We start from the raw sequence: 15,811 nt of genomic DNA, 5'->3' as shown, positions 1-15,811 counted from the left end.
GGCGGGACGAGGCAGAAGGCCGACGATACTGCCGGGGGACGATTGCAAGCAGCAATGGTACCATTAGAAGAAGCTGATTGCAGATTGTGGAAGGAACCGGTACCGACCGTTTCCGATTTCCGAAAATCAAATTTGATCAAAAGTCAATCCTAAGTAACGAACCGAATTAACATGACCGGTATCAGGAATGATACCGATTTTCTGTACTGGTACCGATACCGACGGTACCGAATCCCGAATTTCATGAATTTGAAGTACCGAGTACCGTCTTATATTTTTAAATTCGATACAAGTTATAGTACGGTACAGATACGGATCATAATTTGGTACAAACCCTCTTAAGGACAATTTGCTAAATTATGGGGCATTCTTGAAATCCTCCGCAAAGCATGTGTGGGACACGTGTCAACGCTGTAGGCAGTAAAATAGTCAAATGTTGCGAACACCATCTCGATTTTTGATAGGAGAAACAGAGCCTTCAACCCAACATCTGATCGAAGTATTCTTGCATTTTCTTAGTTAAAAATGGACAGTAAAATTGAGAAAGAAAGGCTACAGCCGTCACCATGCTCATCTGCATCAGCTATTCAGCTTACAATCGTCACTGGTCCAAAGTTTAATTTTCCTTCTTATCTTCTTTTCTTCCCATCATCAAACATCTACAAGGCCACAAATGGTTACTGAAGAACATTTAATGAGGTCTGCGCAATCACACAGAACCCTCAACGGCTCAACCACCCTCTTAATTGTGAATGCCTAATTTATACTCGTACCCATGTGAACAATGGGTGATGGAATTTTTTTTATTTGGCACAAAACCGCATGCACACAACCCATTTGATCAAATGTCTATTTGAAGCGGTAACTTTACTGGTTTTAAGATTGTGATTATCGAGTCCTTGTTTGGAGTTATTGCATGTGGAAATAGTCTTAATGAACTTTGGAATCTAATTGTTGTCTTGTTGAACTCAGGTGGATGGTTTGGATATCTGTACAAGTAATTGGTGTCCTTTCAACACACTGGTGATATCCAAAGTATGGGTTTCATGGTTCAGATTTGTCTGGACCATGAGTTTGTTGCTTGTTTTTGCAGATAGTCAGTCTACTCATCCTGATGAAGGTAAACTGCTTTGTTTTCATGTATTTGGAGGAGTTTTTGTTCATTACAAAGGCCTCTATTTTATCAAATATTTTGGAAAGAAGAGGGATTGATCATTACTCAATACACATGATAAACTTGTGATTTAATTTGCAGTGACAACACTGAGGGCTATTAGGCAAAGCTTTATCGATCCAAACAGTAGGCTTAGGAACTGGAGGCGTGGAGATCCATGTGTATCAAATTGGACTGGAGTCTTGTGCTTCAACAAAACCCTAGACGATGGTTATCTTCATATTCGAGAACTGTAAGATATTAATTCTCCAATTTATATGATTGTAACTATAAGTTTTAAAGCGACAATATATAACCACAACAACTAAGTCCATGTATGATTTTTGTAGGCAACTACTGAATCTCAATCTTTCTGGAACTTTATCTCCAGAAATAAGGCGATTATCTTATATGCAAATATTGTGAGCCAAGTTCCTAATTTCACCTACATTACTTTGTTCCCTTTTTTCTTGATAATATTTTCTTATGCATATAACATATTTGTTCTTGATCTTAAAGGGATGTCATGTGGAACAACATAGGTGGGAGTATACCAAAAGAGATAGGCCAACTTACATCATTGAAATTCTTGTAACTTCATTTCTTTTTTCCTTGTTAATTAATTAGATATTGAACCATTTATGATAATTTGTAATTATGTGCATGCAGGCTCTTAAATGGAAACAATCTAACAGGCTCCTTGCCAGAAGAGATTGGGAATCTCCCTAATTTGAACCGCATACAAATTGACCAGAACCACATATCTGGACCAATACCAGTCTCATTTTCAAAACTCAACAACACAAAGCACTTGTAATTTTATTAGTTATTTGTTCCTATATTTTTATTTTCTGATTTCTATATGATGACTGACTATTAGTATTATGTGGGTTTGTAGTCATATGAACAATAACTCACTTAGTGGTCAGATTCCTCCTGAGCTATCTAGATTGCCAAATGTTGTTCACTTGTAAGTTTATTCTTTGAATTTACTCAAGTTTTTTTAATGCAATGGCATTTGCTGACATGGACGAATGTTGCAGGCTTCTTGACAATAACAACTTATCAGGCTATCTTCCTCCTGAGCTCAGTAAACCACCATACTTGATTATACTGTATGCTTTATTTCTTTACTATAATATTGCTTTTAAAAAGAATATTGTTGTTTTGGTCAAATCATAAGATCAAGGGGTTCATTGTACTTTCTTTGGTAGTCAATTTGACAACAACCACTTTGAAGGAAGTATACCTTCCTCGTATGGCAACATGCTTCAACTGGCCAAGTTGTAAGTGTAGTTTAAGTTTTAATAAACTTTAGTAATGATGAATTTCAATACATAACACTCTAATCCAAGATTACTTTTGGTGTTGCAGGAGTTTTAGGAATTGCAACTTGCAAGGACCAATCCCTGATCTTAGCAGGATACCGCATCTTACTTATATGTAAGTATGAAATAAATCTTGAAAGTTTTTGAGTGAAGTCTTTTTTTAAGTTGTTAGTTTGATGACAATTTATATATTTCAGAGACCTGAGTGATAACAATCTTAATGGATCCATACCACCCGTGAATCTTTCTCATGATATCACAACAATGTAAGTTTTACAGAGTCTATTTGTGATCTACTTTGTGTCTTTGTGTTTGGACTTTGGATTCTTATAATTTCATGTGATAAAACTGTGCAGCGATCTGTCAAGGAATCAGCTTACTGGAACAATTCCTCCCATCTTTTCAGGCCTTCCTAATCTACAAAGATTGTGAGGATTTTTTTAACCTTTCTTTTAGAAAATATAATGGATCGATGTACACATTTATTTGAAACTATTTTCCTGCAGGTCTCTTTCCAACAATTCATTAAATGGCACAGTTCCATCCACTATTTGGCAAAATAAGACTTTCAATTCAACCAAAAAACTTACAGTGTAAGACCTCAAACATGAACATCCCTCTCCCTTTTTATCTGCTCTAATTCTTTCTCTGAACTCACATGCCTTCTCTCGTATCTTCCAGGGATGTGAAAAATAACTGGCTTTCAGGCGTTTCAGGCACCCTTAACCTCCCTCCAAATGTCACCCTTAGGTTCCTTAATTTTCTTGCGAATTGTATGTATATTCAAACAACAAGACTTTCAGGCTTTTATGTTTCTAAATTTTCTGCAGTCTTCAAGGGAACCCAGCATGCTTGAATGCCAGCTTGGCACAATTCTGTGAATCTTCAACCACATTAGTCAGTCATCTGCAGAGCATTCCATCAAACTCAACTGACAAATGTCCACCAGAATCATGCCCAAATAACTTTGAATATGCTCCAGGCTCTCCTACTCCTTGCTTCTGTGCTGCACCACTGCTTGTTGGGTTTCGGTTGAAGAGTCCTGGATTCTCCTATTTTGAGACATATTTCTACCCATTCGAGGTCTACCTAACCTCTGGTCTTGAAATCAATCATTTTCAACTTGATCTCACCTATGAATGGCAAAAAGGTCCTCGACTTGCAATGTATCTAAAGCTGTTTCCGGTGTATACAGTACCTGGTTCTAATGTCTTCAATAGGAGTGAAGTACTTCGGATTCGAAGCTTGTTCACACAATGGGAGGTTCCATATAACAAATTCTATGGACCTTACGAGCTTCTCAATTTCACACTATCGGATCCATATAAAAATTGTTCGTCTTCTATAACCCTAATCATTAGATATCGACCTGTTATTAATACTCATCTTAATTGCAGACTTTCCTGCCACGTCACCCTCTTCTGGTATAAGCAAGGGTGAAGTTGCAGGCATTGTGGTAGGGGCGATTGTAGGTGCGATTTTAGTCTCTGCGTTCGTGTCAGTTTATATCTTACGATCGCATCGGAAGAAGTACGATGCAGTTTCACGAAGTCGCCGTGGTTAGTAAACTTGTGGATTGATTTACTAATCATGTTACGGTGTACATACCTGATACTCGATCCAAACATGTATGTGCAGTTTCTAGGGCATCCCTTAAAATCGAAGGAGTGAAAAGCTTCACTTTTGAAGAAATGAAACACGCTACAAACAATTTTGATGGTGCCAGTGAAGTCGGGCATGGTGGGTATGGAAAGGTGTATAAAGGGTTCTTGACCGATGGGACAGTTGTCGCCATTAAACGAGCCCAGGAGGGATCACTACAGGGTGAACATGAGTTTCTAACGGAAATAGAATTACTGTCGAGATTACATCATAGAAATCTGGTTTCTTTGCTTGGATTCTGCGATGAAGAAGGCGAGCAGGTAAATTAACTTTTTGTCCTTTAATCATCATCACAAATTACGTATAGCTTGTGCATTGCAGATGTTGGTTTATGAGTTCATGTCTAATGGCACGCTTCGAGATCACTTATCAAGTATGTCTATCTGTATAAACTACCTTTCCTTATATATATATATATATATATATATATATATATATATATATATATATATATATATATATTACTCTTGTATAATCTGATAACGAAATATGTGTTGTGTTGACTAGTTGAAGAAAAATATAAAGAATCATTGAGTTTTGCTATGAGATTAAGAATCGCATTGGATTCAGCAAAGGGCATTCTCTACCTTCATACTGAAGCTAACCCTCCAATATTTCATCGCGATATTAAGGCCACAAACATCTTACTTGACTCAAAACTCGTAGCAAAAGTTGCTGATTTTGGTCTTTCAAGACTGGCTCCAGTTGTTGACATTTCCGGAATTGCCCCTGGTCATGTATCGACAGTTGTTAAGGGAACTCCTGTAAGCATCAATTTATATATGTGTTCATAGAGGGTTTGGTTCAACTTTAAAGGTGACAATGGGAACCCGGTTTTCTTTTACAGGGCTACCTTGACCCCGAGTATTTCCTGACACATAACCTAACTGATAAAAGTGACGTTTATAGCCTTGGTGTTGTTTTTCTCGAACTCTTGACTGGGATGCACCCAATCACACATGGCAAGAACATTGTCCGAGAGGTAATATTTGTGTTGGATTGAGAGTTGAGACATTGAGTAGACTAAATCAAAAATCAGAATTATTTTATTTGTATATATATTCAGGTTAATATTGCATATCAATCTGGCAAGATATACTCGGTTGTTGATGCAAATATGGGATCTTATCCGTCTGAATGTGTTGAAAAGTTTGCGACCTTGGCCCTCAATTGTTGTCGGGAAAAAGACACGGATGGGCGACCATCGATGGCTGAAGTCGTTCGGGAAATTGAAAACATATGGCAAATGATGTTAGATCTTGACCCCAGGACCATTGACTCGGTTGATATCACTGAACCTGTGTCTTCTCAGTGTTCATCATTAACAAAGAACATGTTCCTGGTTTCCTCAGATATCTCAGGGAATGACCTTTCTAGTGGTGTTATCCCCACCATATCACCTAGATGAATCCCTTGTTGTTGTTGTTGTTGTCTGATTTTACTAGTGTATGTTAGTGTAGTTGAGTTTGAATTGTGGCTTTTGTTTTCGGGTAACAAGTAAAAAGGGTAAATAGTGTGCAAGGAAGATGCATAAACTAGTCTTTTCTAAGAAATGTTTATTTTGTAGAATATTTGGAATACTGTTCTGTTTTCTGCTTTCTAATCTATGTATAAAGTATAAACCATGCGGTTTTGCTTGAATTTTGATATGTAAGTTAGAGTGGTTTTGCTTGGCATTCAATAGTTTTGACATGTTTTATGAAAAAAATCATTGGAAACACTAATTAAACATGTACTTTTGGTGGGATTTTACATTGAAAATTCATGTCCTAAAACATCATTTAGTTGAGTCATATGTTATTCTAGTCTAATTTGTTATTGTATTATCTTCTTTACATTGTTTTTTCTTACGAGTTTAAGTTTTGAATCATCCTCCTTGTGAGTTCAAACATTTGTATTTACAAGCCTTCATATGTCCACGTCTCTTGATAAAATGAAATCATACTGATCTAAAAACTTCATGACCATTTCTTTAAGAGAAAAATAATGTCATGACAACTATTTTTATCCACTGGATTTTATGAATATTGATCTTACCAATTACACCAAGGATATGTTTAGTCGCCATAAGTCTATTTTTTTTTTTCGAAATTTTAAAGTTGTCATTCAAACCGAAAAGTATATATATATATATATATATATATATATATATATATATATATATATATATAGAGAGAGAGAGAGAGAGAGAGAGAAACAGAAAGAGAGGCTAGCGTATTAACAAACTTATCGAATTTTTAAAAAACTCTTTAAAATATACCATTTATTAATTATAAAAAACTTCAATCTTCATGTTTTTATGTTATTTACTTATTTTACTTATTCTAAGCTAGTTTATCAGCTATTTTACCAAACATTTTTTTTATCTGATAGTTTTTCAACTAATAACTATTTTGCCAAACATAGCGCAAGAATAAACCACAAGCTCCTCCACGTCTTTTTGGATCCCATACCAACAAGTCTTAAAAAAACTCAAGAACATGATGTTAGGTATTTCATAGGTTAAATTCTAAAAAGAAAATTCTTTCAAATAATAGTATTTTTTTTCAACGGCTAACACAAACACCCATTAAATCCTACTCATGACTACTCTTTTGTCCACGACATGATTTGAACCCTCAGCCCTTTAGAGGAGGAATACATTTTCAAACACTTTGGTACCGATAAGCCATAACCATTTGGTTCAAATATCACTATTTATTAACAAGTACGTCTATGTTCTTAAATTGTTTGTAGTGAACTCTTTTAACTAACAATACATCTCTATACAAATAATTCATACATTCTTTAGGTTTGTTATTATAACATAAATGAAAATTCTTTTAAGTTTGTAATTATAAATTTTTTTATAACATGAACATTAAATAATAAATTTAAACACGAACATTAAATAATAAATTTAAACAGGAATGCCACAAAATATTCATTAGGCTTCATTAAAAGATTAAAGAATAAAATAAACACACAATGCTTTCAAACAACGCTTTCAATACTTTTCATAAACACAAAGATGAAACAATTGTTTCAAACTTAACAATATAAAATGGTTTTTTTTTCTACACACCAGCCTATTTAAAAATCATAATTATTCGTTAATCATTCTTATTAATAAATTTGTTACATTTTTTTCTGAAAAAATAATTTTCATTATCTCTTCTTCTCTCTCTCCCTCTCTCTCTTTCTTTCTCTTTCTCTCTGTGTGTGTATGTGTGTGTATATATATATATATATATATATATATATATATATATATATATATATATATACTCCCAAGTATTTTATTTTATTTTTATTATAATAAATATAATAATTACATTTATATTATTAATTGAGTTAATGCAAATGATCCAACCTTTATATATTTCCCTAAGTGAGGCCATTTCAGATTTGAGATATATAATTTGGAGTTTGTTCTAATTTGAACCAATTGCTTGCTAAAATTATTTTTCTACGCATAAATTATAGGAATAATGACTTAAAGGGCAATATAATTTTTGGTTTGTACACATTTGGTCACTGAGTTTTTTTTCGTAAATATTTACCCCTTTCAACTTGTTAAATTGTACGCATTCTATTACCGACTACTCCAAGTTAGCCGGTGAAAATGACTTATTATGGTAATATATATCTCACTTTGTACACATTTAGTCCTTAATATTTTTGTACACATTTAGTCCTTAATATTTTTGTATGTTCTTAATATTTTTTTGTTGCAAAATAAGCCATTTTTTTGTACTCAATTAAGTATTTATGAATGATTTCTGTAGGTTTTTTTCACGACATTTTCCGTGAGACAATCATTAATGAGGTGTTTGAGGCTTTTGATGCTTATGTTCATCGCGATCTCGACTACTTGGTTGCTTAGGTCATGTGTGAACGTCATAAATTCTTCATACGATCTCGGATTTTAACGAACTTTATATCCATGCGTTCATATTTTAGTCTACTACAACTTACGTTTAGATTACTCCTGTTAAAAAGTAATATATTTTTACTTACGATCTTTATATCCATACGTTTTTTATGAATGCATGTATGGATGTTTTTTTTATAAAATCATAAGTAAAAATATATTACATTTTAATAGGAGTAATCTTAACGGAAGTTGTATTAGACTAAAAAACCGAACACGTGGATATAAAGATCGCTAAAATCTGATATCGTATGAAGAAATTACAACGTTCAGAACACAAGACCTAAGCCAAACCAGAAGACTCACGCAACCAAACAGTCGAGATCGCGATGGACATAAGCATCAACATACGCAAACACCTCATCAATGTTTGTCTCGCGTAAGATGTCATTAGAAAAACCTAAAGAAATCATCCATAAGTACTGAATGAGTACAAAAACAAAAAAAAACTTATATTGAAACAAAAAAATATTAATGACTAAATATGTACAAAATGAGAAATATATTATCCTATTATGTCATTTTTCCCGGCTAACCTGGAGTAACCGGTCATAAGGACTGAATATGTACAGTTTAACAAGTTGAAGGGTTAAATTTGGACGAAAAAAAAATCAGTGATCAAATGTGTACAAATCGAAAAATATATTACACTTTTAAGTCATTATCCCTAAATTATAAATGTGTAGTGTTATACGCTTTGTATGAGTATCATTATCTACTTTATTATTGATAAGTTTTATATTTTTTTTCCGTAGTAAAAAAACAATAAATATTATATTATTTTTTAAGTATTATATTACATTTTGTTGATTTTGAACATGTTTTTGAGATTTTGGAATTCTTTTTCGACAATATATTATCTAAATTTGAATATGAAAATACTTTATGTATGAGATTTTTTTTGGTACAAAACTAATCCAAAACAAATAAATAACATTGAAATGGGGCATAGTCTTAATTTGATGGTTATTTCCAAAATAAATAATTATTTATTTATATTATAATTATTAATTAAAAGTAAACTAATAATCATTACTTAATTACTATTATAATAAAGACATTTGATTAAAAAATGTTTTTTAATCATTATTGGGAAGAGAGATGAAAAAAGTAGATCTAGAATTAGGATAGTAAAATCTAGAATATAAATAGACTGATGTGTATATAATAGGACCTAAAGATATATGATTGATCTCATAGTTTGCCAAAAACATTTTGTATATCTATGAAGACATCTATGCTACATTTTCTAAACTTAAACCCCACCCCAATAAACCTTAAACCCCACCCTACCATACCCCAATTCCTATTCCCCTTCTCTTCGTTGTATTTTGCATCAATTAAAGATTACTCTCTGCCCCCCTTCCATCATCCCCAACGGTGAAGACAAACACCGCTCACCTTCGTCGTCCTCACCAACAACAACCACCACTACCACCAGACGGTCACCTGAAAGAAAAACATCATTAATTAAAAATTAAAATCCATTACATTACATTATTTAAAAAAAACATAACATAACATTAAAAAAAGATTTAAAAACTTAGAAAAAAACTAGAAAACTTAAACGTACAAAGCGGTTGATCATACGAAAGTCTTGATGTATGGATGTTTTTTGGTTGTTGGAATTTGAGTGATGTTTGGTAAAAATGATAAGTTATACAGGAAAAGTTATAAAAAAATTAAATTCAAATTTTTTAACCGTTTCAAACAGTCAAATCTATTGACCACCAATCAAAAAACGAGGCTAAAAGGAGGAGAAGTGCGGCCAAACCACATCAAAGACCGCATTGGGGGGGGGGGGACAGATATTTCTAAATGATGTGTGCTTTGGTCATTGCTGACGTTAGTTTTTCATGAACGGTGTTTCTTCCATATTCGAGTAGGAATGTTTTTAAGTGTCGGTTGTATTATTTGTGATGTAATATAAAGTGTGTAACCCTCAATAGTCTAGGGGATATAATGTAAATATGTATGTCATATTGCAATCAAACGATTGCAACTCAATTATGTAATCGGCTCTCTTGAGCCTATAAATAGGGTCTTTGTCCATATGAAATAAACAAGTTAAGTTTGAGTGTTTAAGACTTGAGTTGATCTCAAAGTTCTTCCTCTGTTGAAATAGTTGTTCTATTTCTGAATAGCAGAGCCCTATCCAAACATATTCATATAATCATTCATATACTTTAAAACAATCCATCGTCAATCCATCCCGACGCATTATTAATATAACACATGAGAAACATGGAGACATACAACACATGAACCGAAAGATAGATGTTTATTTGGATCGATGAGCCTTAACAGTTGCAAGGATCACACTTGCAGTTTCCTCCACACTTGCACCCTTGTGCACCTTCAACCACCAAGCTTTAATACCATTTGAAGAGATTGATGTCTTCATGGAGTTGATTCGAAGACATTAGTGAAGACACTTGTCATTTTTAATGTGGAAGGGATTATATTATATTAATATAAATATTGTGTCGGGAATTATTTGTATTTGTCGTTGTATAATTATTGTTTGTATGTGTCATAAAGTTAGTGTCGGTTAGAAATGAAATAAAGTGTGTAACCCTTAATAGTCTAGGGGCTATAATGTAAATATATATGTCGTATTGCAATCAAACGATTGCAACTCAATTATGTAATCGGCTCTCTTGAGCCTATAAATAGGGCCTTTGCCCATATGAAATAAACAAGTTAAGTTTGAGTGTTTAAGACTTGAGTTGATCTCAAAGTTCTTCCTCTGTTGAAATAGTTGTTCTATTTCTGAATAGCAGAGCCCTACCAAAATTAACGACATGACGGAATTAATAAAAAGATTAGGATAGGATTATACCTGAATGATGCGTCGGGATGGATTGACGATGGATTGTTTTAAAGTATATGAATGATTATATAAATATGTTTGGATAGGGCTCTGCTATTCAGAAATAGAACAATTATTTCAACAGAGGAAGAACTTTGAGATCAACTCAAGTCTTAAACACTCAAACTTAACTTGTTTATTTCATATGGGCAAAGACCCTATTTATAGGCTCAAGAGAGCCGATTACATAATTTGAGTTGCAATCGTTTGATTGCAATATGACATACATATTTACATTATAGCCCCCTAGACTATTAAAGGACTAACACTTTATATTACATCACAAATAATACAACCGACACTTAATAATTATCCTACCGACACTTTTAAACAATTACATTAATAAAAATAACAATCTCTTCCACATTGAAAAGACACGTGTCTTCAATAATAATGATTTTTTACGTCATTGCTTGCGTCATTCCTCCCGCCTCTTAAATAATATTAATAAAGATGCTATAAAAAAATCAAATTTTACACTATCAGAAAAACATAATTTTAAAAATAACTCATTAAAAAATTTCTTTTCTAGAAAAAATATTATATATTATGGAAAAATTATAGGAGAAGAAGCAATACCTATAGAATCAACTCAAGGAAATATTATTATACCCATAATAAATAAACAACAAATTAGAAATAGATTATCTAATATTAAAGAAGTAGATAGAATAAAAAGCCATTATTTTTATTAATGTAATTGTTTAAAAGTGTCGGTAGGATAATTATTAAGTGTCGGTTGTATTATTTGTGATGTAATATAAAGTTTGTAACCCTCAATAGTTTAGGGGGTTATAATGTAAATATGTATGTCATATTGCAATCAACGATTGAAACTCAATTATGTAATCGGCTCTCTTGAGCCTATAAATAGGGCATTTGCCCATATGAAATAAACAAGTGAAGTTTGAGTGTTTAAGACTTGAGTTGATCTCAAAGCTCTTCCTCTGTTGAAATAGTTGTTCTATTTCTGAATAGCAGAGCCATATCTAAACATATTCATATAATCATTCATATAATTTAAACAATCCATCGTCAATCCATCCCGACGCATCATTCAGGTATAATCATATCCTAATCTTTTTATTAATTCCATGGGGGGGGGGGGTGGCGGTGTTCCCCTTCCTATATGGCAAAGAGTGCGGCTAAACTACGGTCCACTCCCTTGAGCCTAATAAATCTGAAAAGGATAAAATAGTAACATCAAACAATTATACAATAAAAAAAACCAAATAACCCACCACGTAAAACATAAAACCGTAAGGACTAAACGCATATGATTAACGTATTTTGACAAACTTCATCTTTGACTTGAATAATAAACTCATGCCTAAATTTGTATGCTTCCTTTTTGATCGATAAATAATAGGGTAAATTACACCAATCGTCCCTCGTATATATGCCAGAAAGCGTGTTTAGTCCCTATTTTCAAAAATTAACTCGGACCATCCCTTGTTCTGTTTTTTCTTGCTTGCTTAGTCCCTCCGCACATAAAAAGACCATTTTACCCTTATTTATTTATTTTTTGATTTATTTCCTATTTACTTGTTATTTATTAATTATTTATTGATTTGTTTATTATACAAAATAAATATTATTGCATTTAAAAAAAAGAAATGGGTCGGTACATTTAATCGCTCGTCTCCCCCTCCCCTTCTTCTTCTTCTTCAATGCATCTCATATCTACCGTTATGTCACACCCCCAAACCAAGGATGGCGGAAACGTCCGGGGGTGGAGGACTTCATGTATAGTATCATAACAACAATTGTAATAGTAATTCAAGCAAACACAACCAACATATATATAATTGAAAAAGTTACATCATTGTATGAATTACATGTTTACGAATCAATTACAATATGTTGACAAAATATGAAATAGTAGACGCCTTAGCGTCCCATCCTCAAAAGCACTTGATTACCTGTTTAATGATTTCCTGAGAATACAAGTTGTTTGAAAAAGTGTCAACACAAAGGTTGGTGAGTTCATAAGCTTTTGTTTGGTATTATTAAAAGCCTTTCGTTTGTGAAAGTAGTATTTGTGTTAGAAAATTCAACATTTTCCTTAATGTGTAAATGTAGTCTTAAAACCCAAAGACCGAAATGTACAAGTAATTTGTCATATTTATAGTAAAACAATGCAAGTTTAAATCGACATAAACTCGTTAAATTTTAATGAAGTTCCCGTAAATTCCAATGTTTATTAATACTTTATGTGAGTTATTATAACCATGTTATGACCTAGTTGGCCTGAAACGACGTTCTTCAGGCGTCGGAAATGTTATGACATTTGTCACCCCAGACCTGCCGGTCTAGCTGTTGCATGCAGCTTAGGTGTGGGTTTGTCAAACCCAATATAGATCTATACACAACTATCACGCTCTCCCTCAAGGAGACTCTGGTTACAATACAGGACTTAATGGTAATTTGAAGTAAATGTCTCACAAAGTCATTAACGGAATTACGTGTTATGAAAACTTGGTACCGTATGGCCGTACCTTGCTTAATGAAAATATCCTTTGTATAAATGTACCCTATTTCAATGTATGTGCTATGTAATGTATCATAAACTATACCTATTATAGTTTATCAACCAAGGGTAGTACGTAGTAATGTATGCAAACTATATTTAAAATAGTTTATTAAATGTTTGAATGTATCGTTAACGGAAATACGTGTTATTAAAACTTGGTACCGTATGGCCGTACCTTGCTTAATGAAAATATCCTTTGTATAAATGTATCATTTTTAAATGTATGTGTTATGTAATGTATCATAAACTATACCTATTATAGTTTATCAACCAAGGGTAGTACGTAGTAATGTATGCAAACTATATTTAAAATAGTTTATTAAATGTTTGAATGTATCGTTAACGGAAATACGTGTTATGAAAACTTGGTACCGTATGGCCGTACCTTGCTTAATGAAAATATCCTTTGTATAAATGTACCATTTTTAAATGTATGTGTTATGTAATGTATCATAAACTATACCTATTATAGTTTATCAACCAAGGGTAGTACGTAGTAATGTATGCAAACTATATTTAAAATAGTTTATTAAATGTTTGAATATATCGGTTGTACTTTGATTATAATCACTTGTTATTCTTTATATTCAATATGTCCAAATCCATTTGTAAACTGATGTGTGTCCATATATTAAGATAAAATGACATATATTGCAATAACATATAATCATATAAAGATATACACCTTGCTCAACATGTTACAAGGTGAAATGAAATTGACAGCAACTTTTTGTTGAAAACAGTTTCTGTTACTGTTTTTAGAAAATTTATAGAAAAATCATCAAAGCTCCAAATCCAAATCCGCAAATTTTGAGAGTTTGGAATATGAGTCTAGTTTGTTGTAAATTTTATCAAGATTTTTAGTGATCTCTAACAGAGGTGAAAATGTCCATAATCACATACTGGTCCGGGTTTGCCTCTGAAATGATAGGCAGTTTTGTAAAAATCACCATAAATTGTAGAAATATCATATGGAGATGTGCAAGTAGCCATTTTAAAGCTAAGAGTTTGAACTAATTGCACCTGGAACAGTTTTGAAAACTAAAATATTTAAGTTGACCAAAACAGTCCGTGATCGAAGTTCATCTTTTCTGATGTAATCTGATAGAAAAAGTTTAATTGTGTTCTTGATGATTTTACTTGTATTACCCCCTTAAAACTTAAGAAAAACATGTAAATGTAGGGGTATGAACTCACCTTATGTGGTTTCAGTAGATGAAAGTGAGAGAGAGGAAGTGTTCAACCCAAGAACACTAAGAAGATGTCTTGATGATTCGAGAATCTAACACCGAATAAGATGGAACTTGTGTAAGATATCAATGATTTGAGTAGAATGGAGTTTAATAATTATGTGAATGATGAAGATACTTACTAATTGAAGAAAGAAATCCCTGGAGAAAGCCTTGAAGTTCTTGAAGTTGAGAGAAAAGATGAGAGAATTTTGGAGAGTGTTCTTGGTTGCTAAGTGTAGAATGAAAGAATTTTATGGAGAATGAGGAGAGAGGATCAATCCTCCAGCTCTTAGAACGTGGGAAGAGCTGGAAATTGGGTGTAAAGGTCCACTAAGGAGACAATGGGTAGTGGGAAAGAGTGGCTAATCATAGAGTGAGGTGGTGGTGGTTTGCTTTTGCCATAAATTAAGGAAAAGCAAATATTCCCTCAATAATTAGTTCAACCACTAATTCTTTTAATATATTTTATAAAAACCCTGGAGATTTATATATTTTGGGGCCTTAGTTTATAAAATAAAGTTTTGGGTGAAAATCCCACGTTAAAATAATGAAAAACGGAGTTAAAACGAAGTCGTAGTCGAAAACCGGGAGAAAAAGCTGAATCTGCGAAGTTGCTCGGTCCTGGGCCGAGGTTCGGACCTGAGGCTTCGGTCCTGAGCACTTCGGATGCGAGGCTTCGGTCCTGAAGCTTCGGTTTTGGGTCCTTAAGGCTATTTTACCCGTTTTTACCCCGTTTCAAGTGGTTTTTGACCCGGTTAAGGGTCGTGATGACCCGAATGATTACAAAAAGTTAAAGGAACTTTTGAGAGAGATTTGGGAGAGATTTCTAATAGAGAGAGATTGAGTGAAAGAGATTGAGAGAGAGTTCTTTTGAGACCTTTTTGAGTGTTTGGCTTTGAAACGCAAGGTCCGTAAACCCCGTTAAGCCATGATTTAGTGTCCTACACAATCCCGATGATTGTGCAATAGTGTTTTATCGCTTTGGTTCGTTGTTTAGCACTGTTAAGGCTAAGGAAAATCAAACACATGAATTTTCGAAATGATGTTTTCTCATTAAAATAGCGAATTGTACAGTGATTACATAACGTAAACCCTAACATACAAGGGTTATTGGAGTT

At 33.2% G+C, this 15,811-nt stretch overlaps 1 protein-coding gene across 2 annotated transcripts; it reads left to right on the top strand.

Moving 5' to 3' along the window:
- Positions 1-393: 393 nt before the first annotated feature.
- Positions 394-5,792, top strand: LOC145137224 (putative LRR receptor-like serine/threonine-protein kinase At1g06840). 2 transcript variants are annotated; one of them, XM_079071365.1, is made up of 21 exons: positions 401-861; positions 973-1,120; positions 1,256-1,406; positions 1,504-1,575; positions 1,673-1,744; positions 1,823-1,966; positions 2,052-2,123; positions 2,197-2,268; positions 2,368-2,439; positions 2,528-2,596; positions 2,679-2,747; positions 2,838-2,909; positions 2,988-3,074; positions 3,163-3,231; positions 3,312-3,814; positions 3,879-4,040; positions 4,120-4,403; positions 4,465-4,516; positions 4,651-4,907; positions 4,991-5,125; positions 5,210-5,792. In XM_079071365.1, exons 1-21 carry the CDS (start codon positions 823-825, stop codon positions 5,549-5,551), a joined length of 2,943 nt encoding a protein of 980 aa, XP_078927491.1. In that variant the 5' UTR covers positions 401-822; the 3' UTR covers positions 5,552-5,792. The 2 variants fall into 2 exon arrangements, with proteins under 2 accessions (XP_078927492.1, XP_078927491.1); XM_079071366.1 differs by lacking the exons at positions 4,991-5,125; positions 5,210-5,792 and having other exon boundaries at positions 394-861; positions 4,451-4,516; positions 4,651-4,801.
- Positions 5,793-15,811: the final 10,019 nt, after the last annotated feature.

Source organism: Lactuca virosa, chromosome 9 (genome assembly GCF_052849685.1).
Source record: "Lactuca virosa cultivar CGN04683 chromosome 9, Lactuca_virosa_CGN04683_v6, whole genome shotgun sequence".
Lineage (NCBI taxonomy): Eukaryota > Viridiplantae > Streptophyta > Magnoliopsida > Asterales > Asteraceae > Lactuca > Lactuca virosa.
This window is presented reverse-complemented; position numbering and strand designations above follow the sequence as displayed.

What these genes read in the sequence shown, in the direction of transcription:
- LOC145137224 (XM_079071365.1), top strand. Translation starts at nt 823, where the DNA reads ATGCACACAACCCATTTGATCAAATGTCTATTTGAAGCG. An exon ending in TTATCTTATATGCAAATATT is followed by an intron (nt 1,576 to 1,672) that starts GTGAGCCAAGTT and finishes TTGATCTTAAAG; the next exon opens with GGATGTCATGTGGAACAACA. An exon ending in ATGCTTCAACTGGCCAAGTT is followed by an intron (nt 2,440 to 2,527) that starts GTAAGTGTAGTT and finishes TTGGTGTTGCAG; the next exon opens with GAGTTTTAGGAATTGCAACT.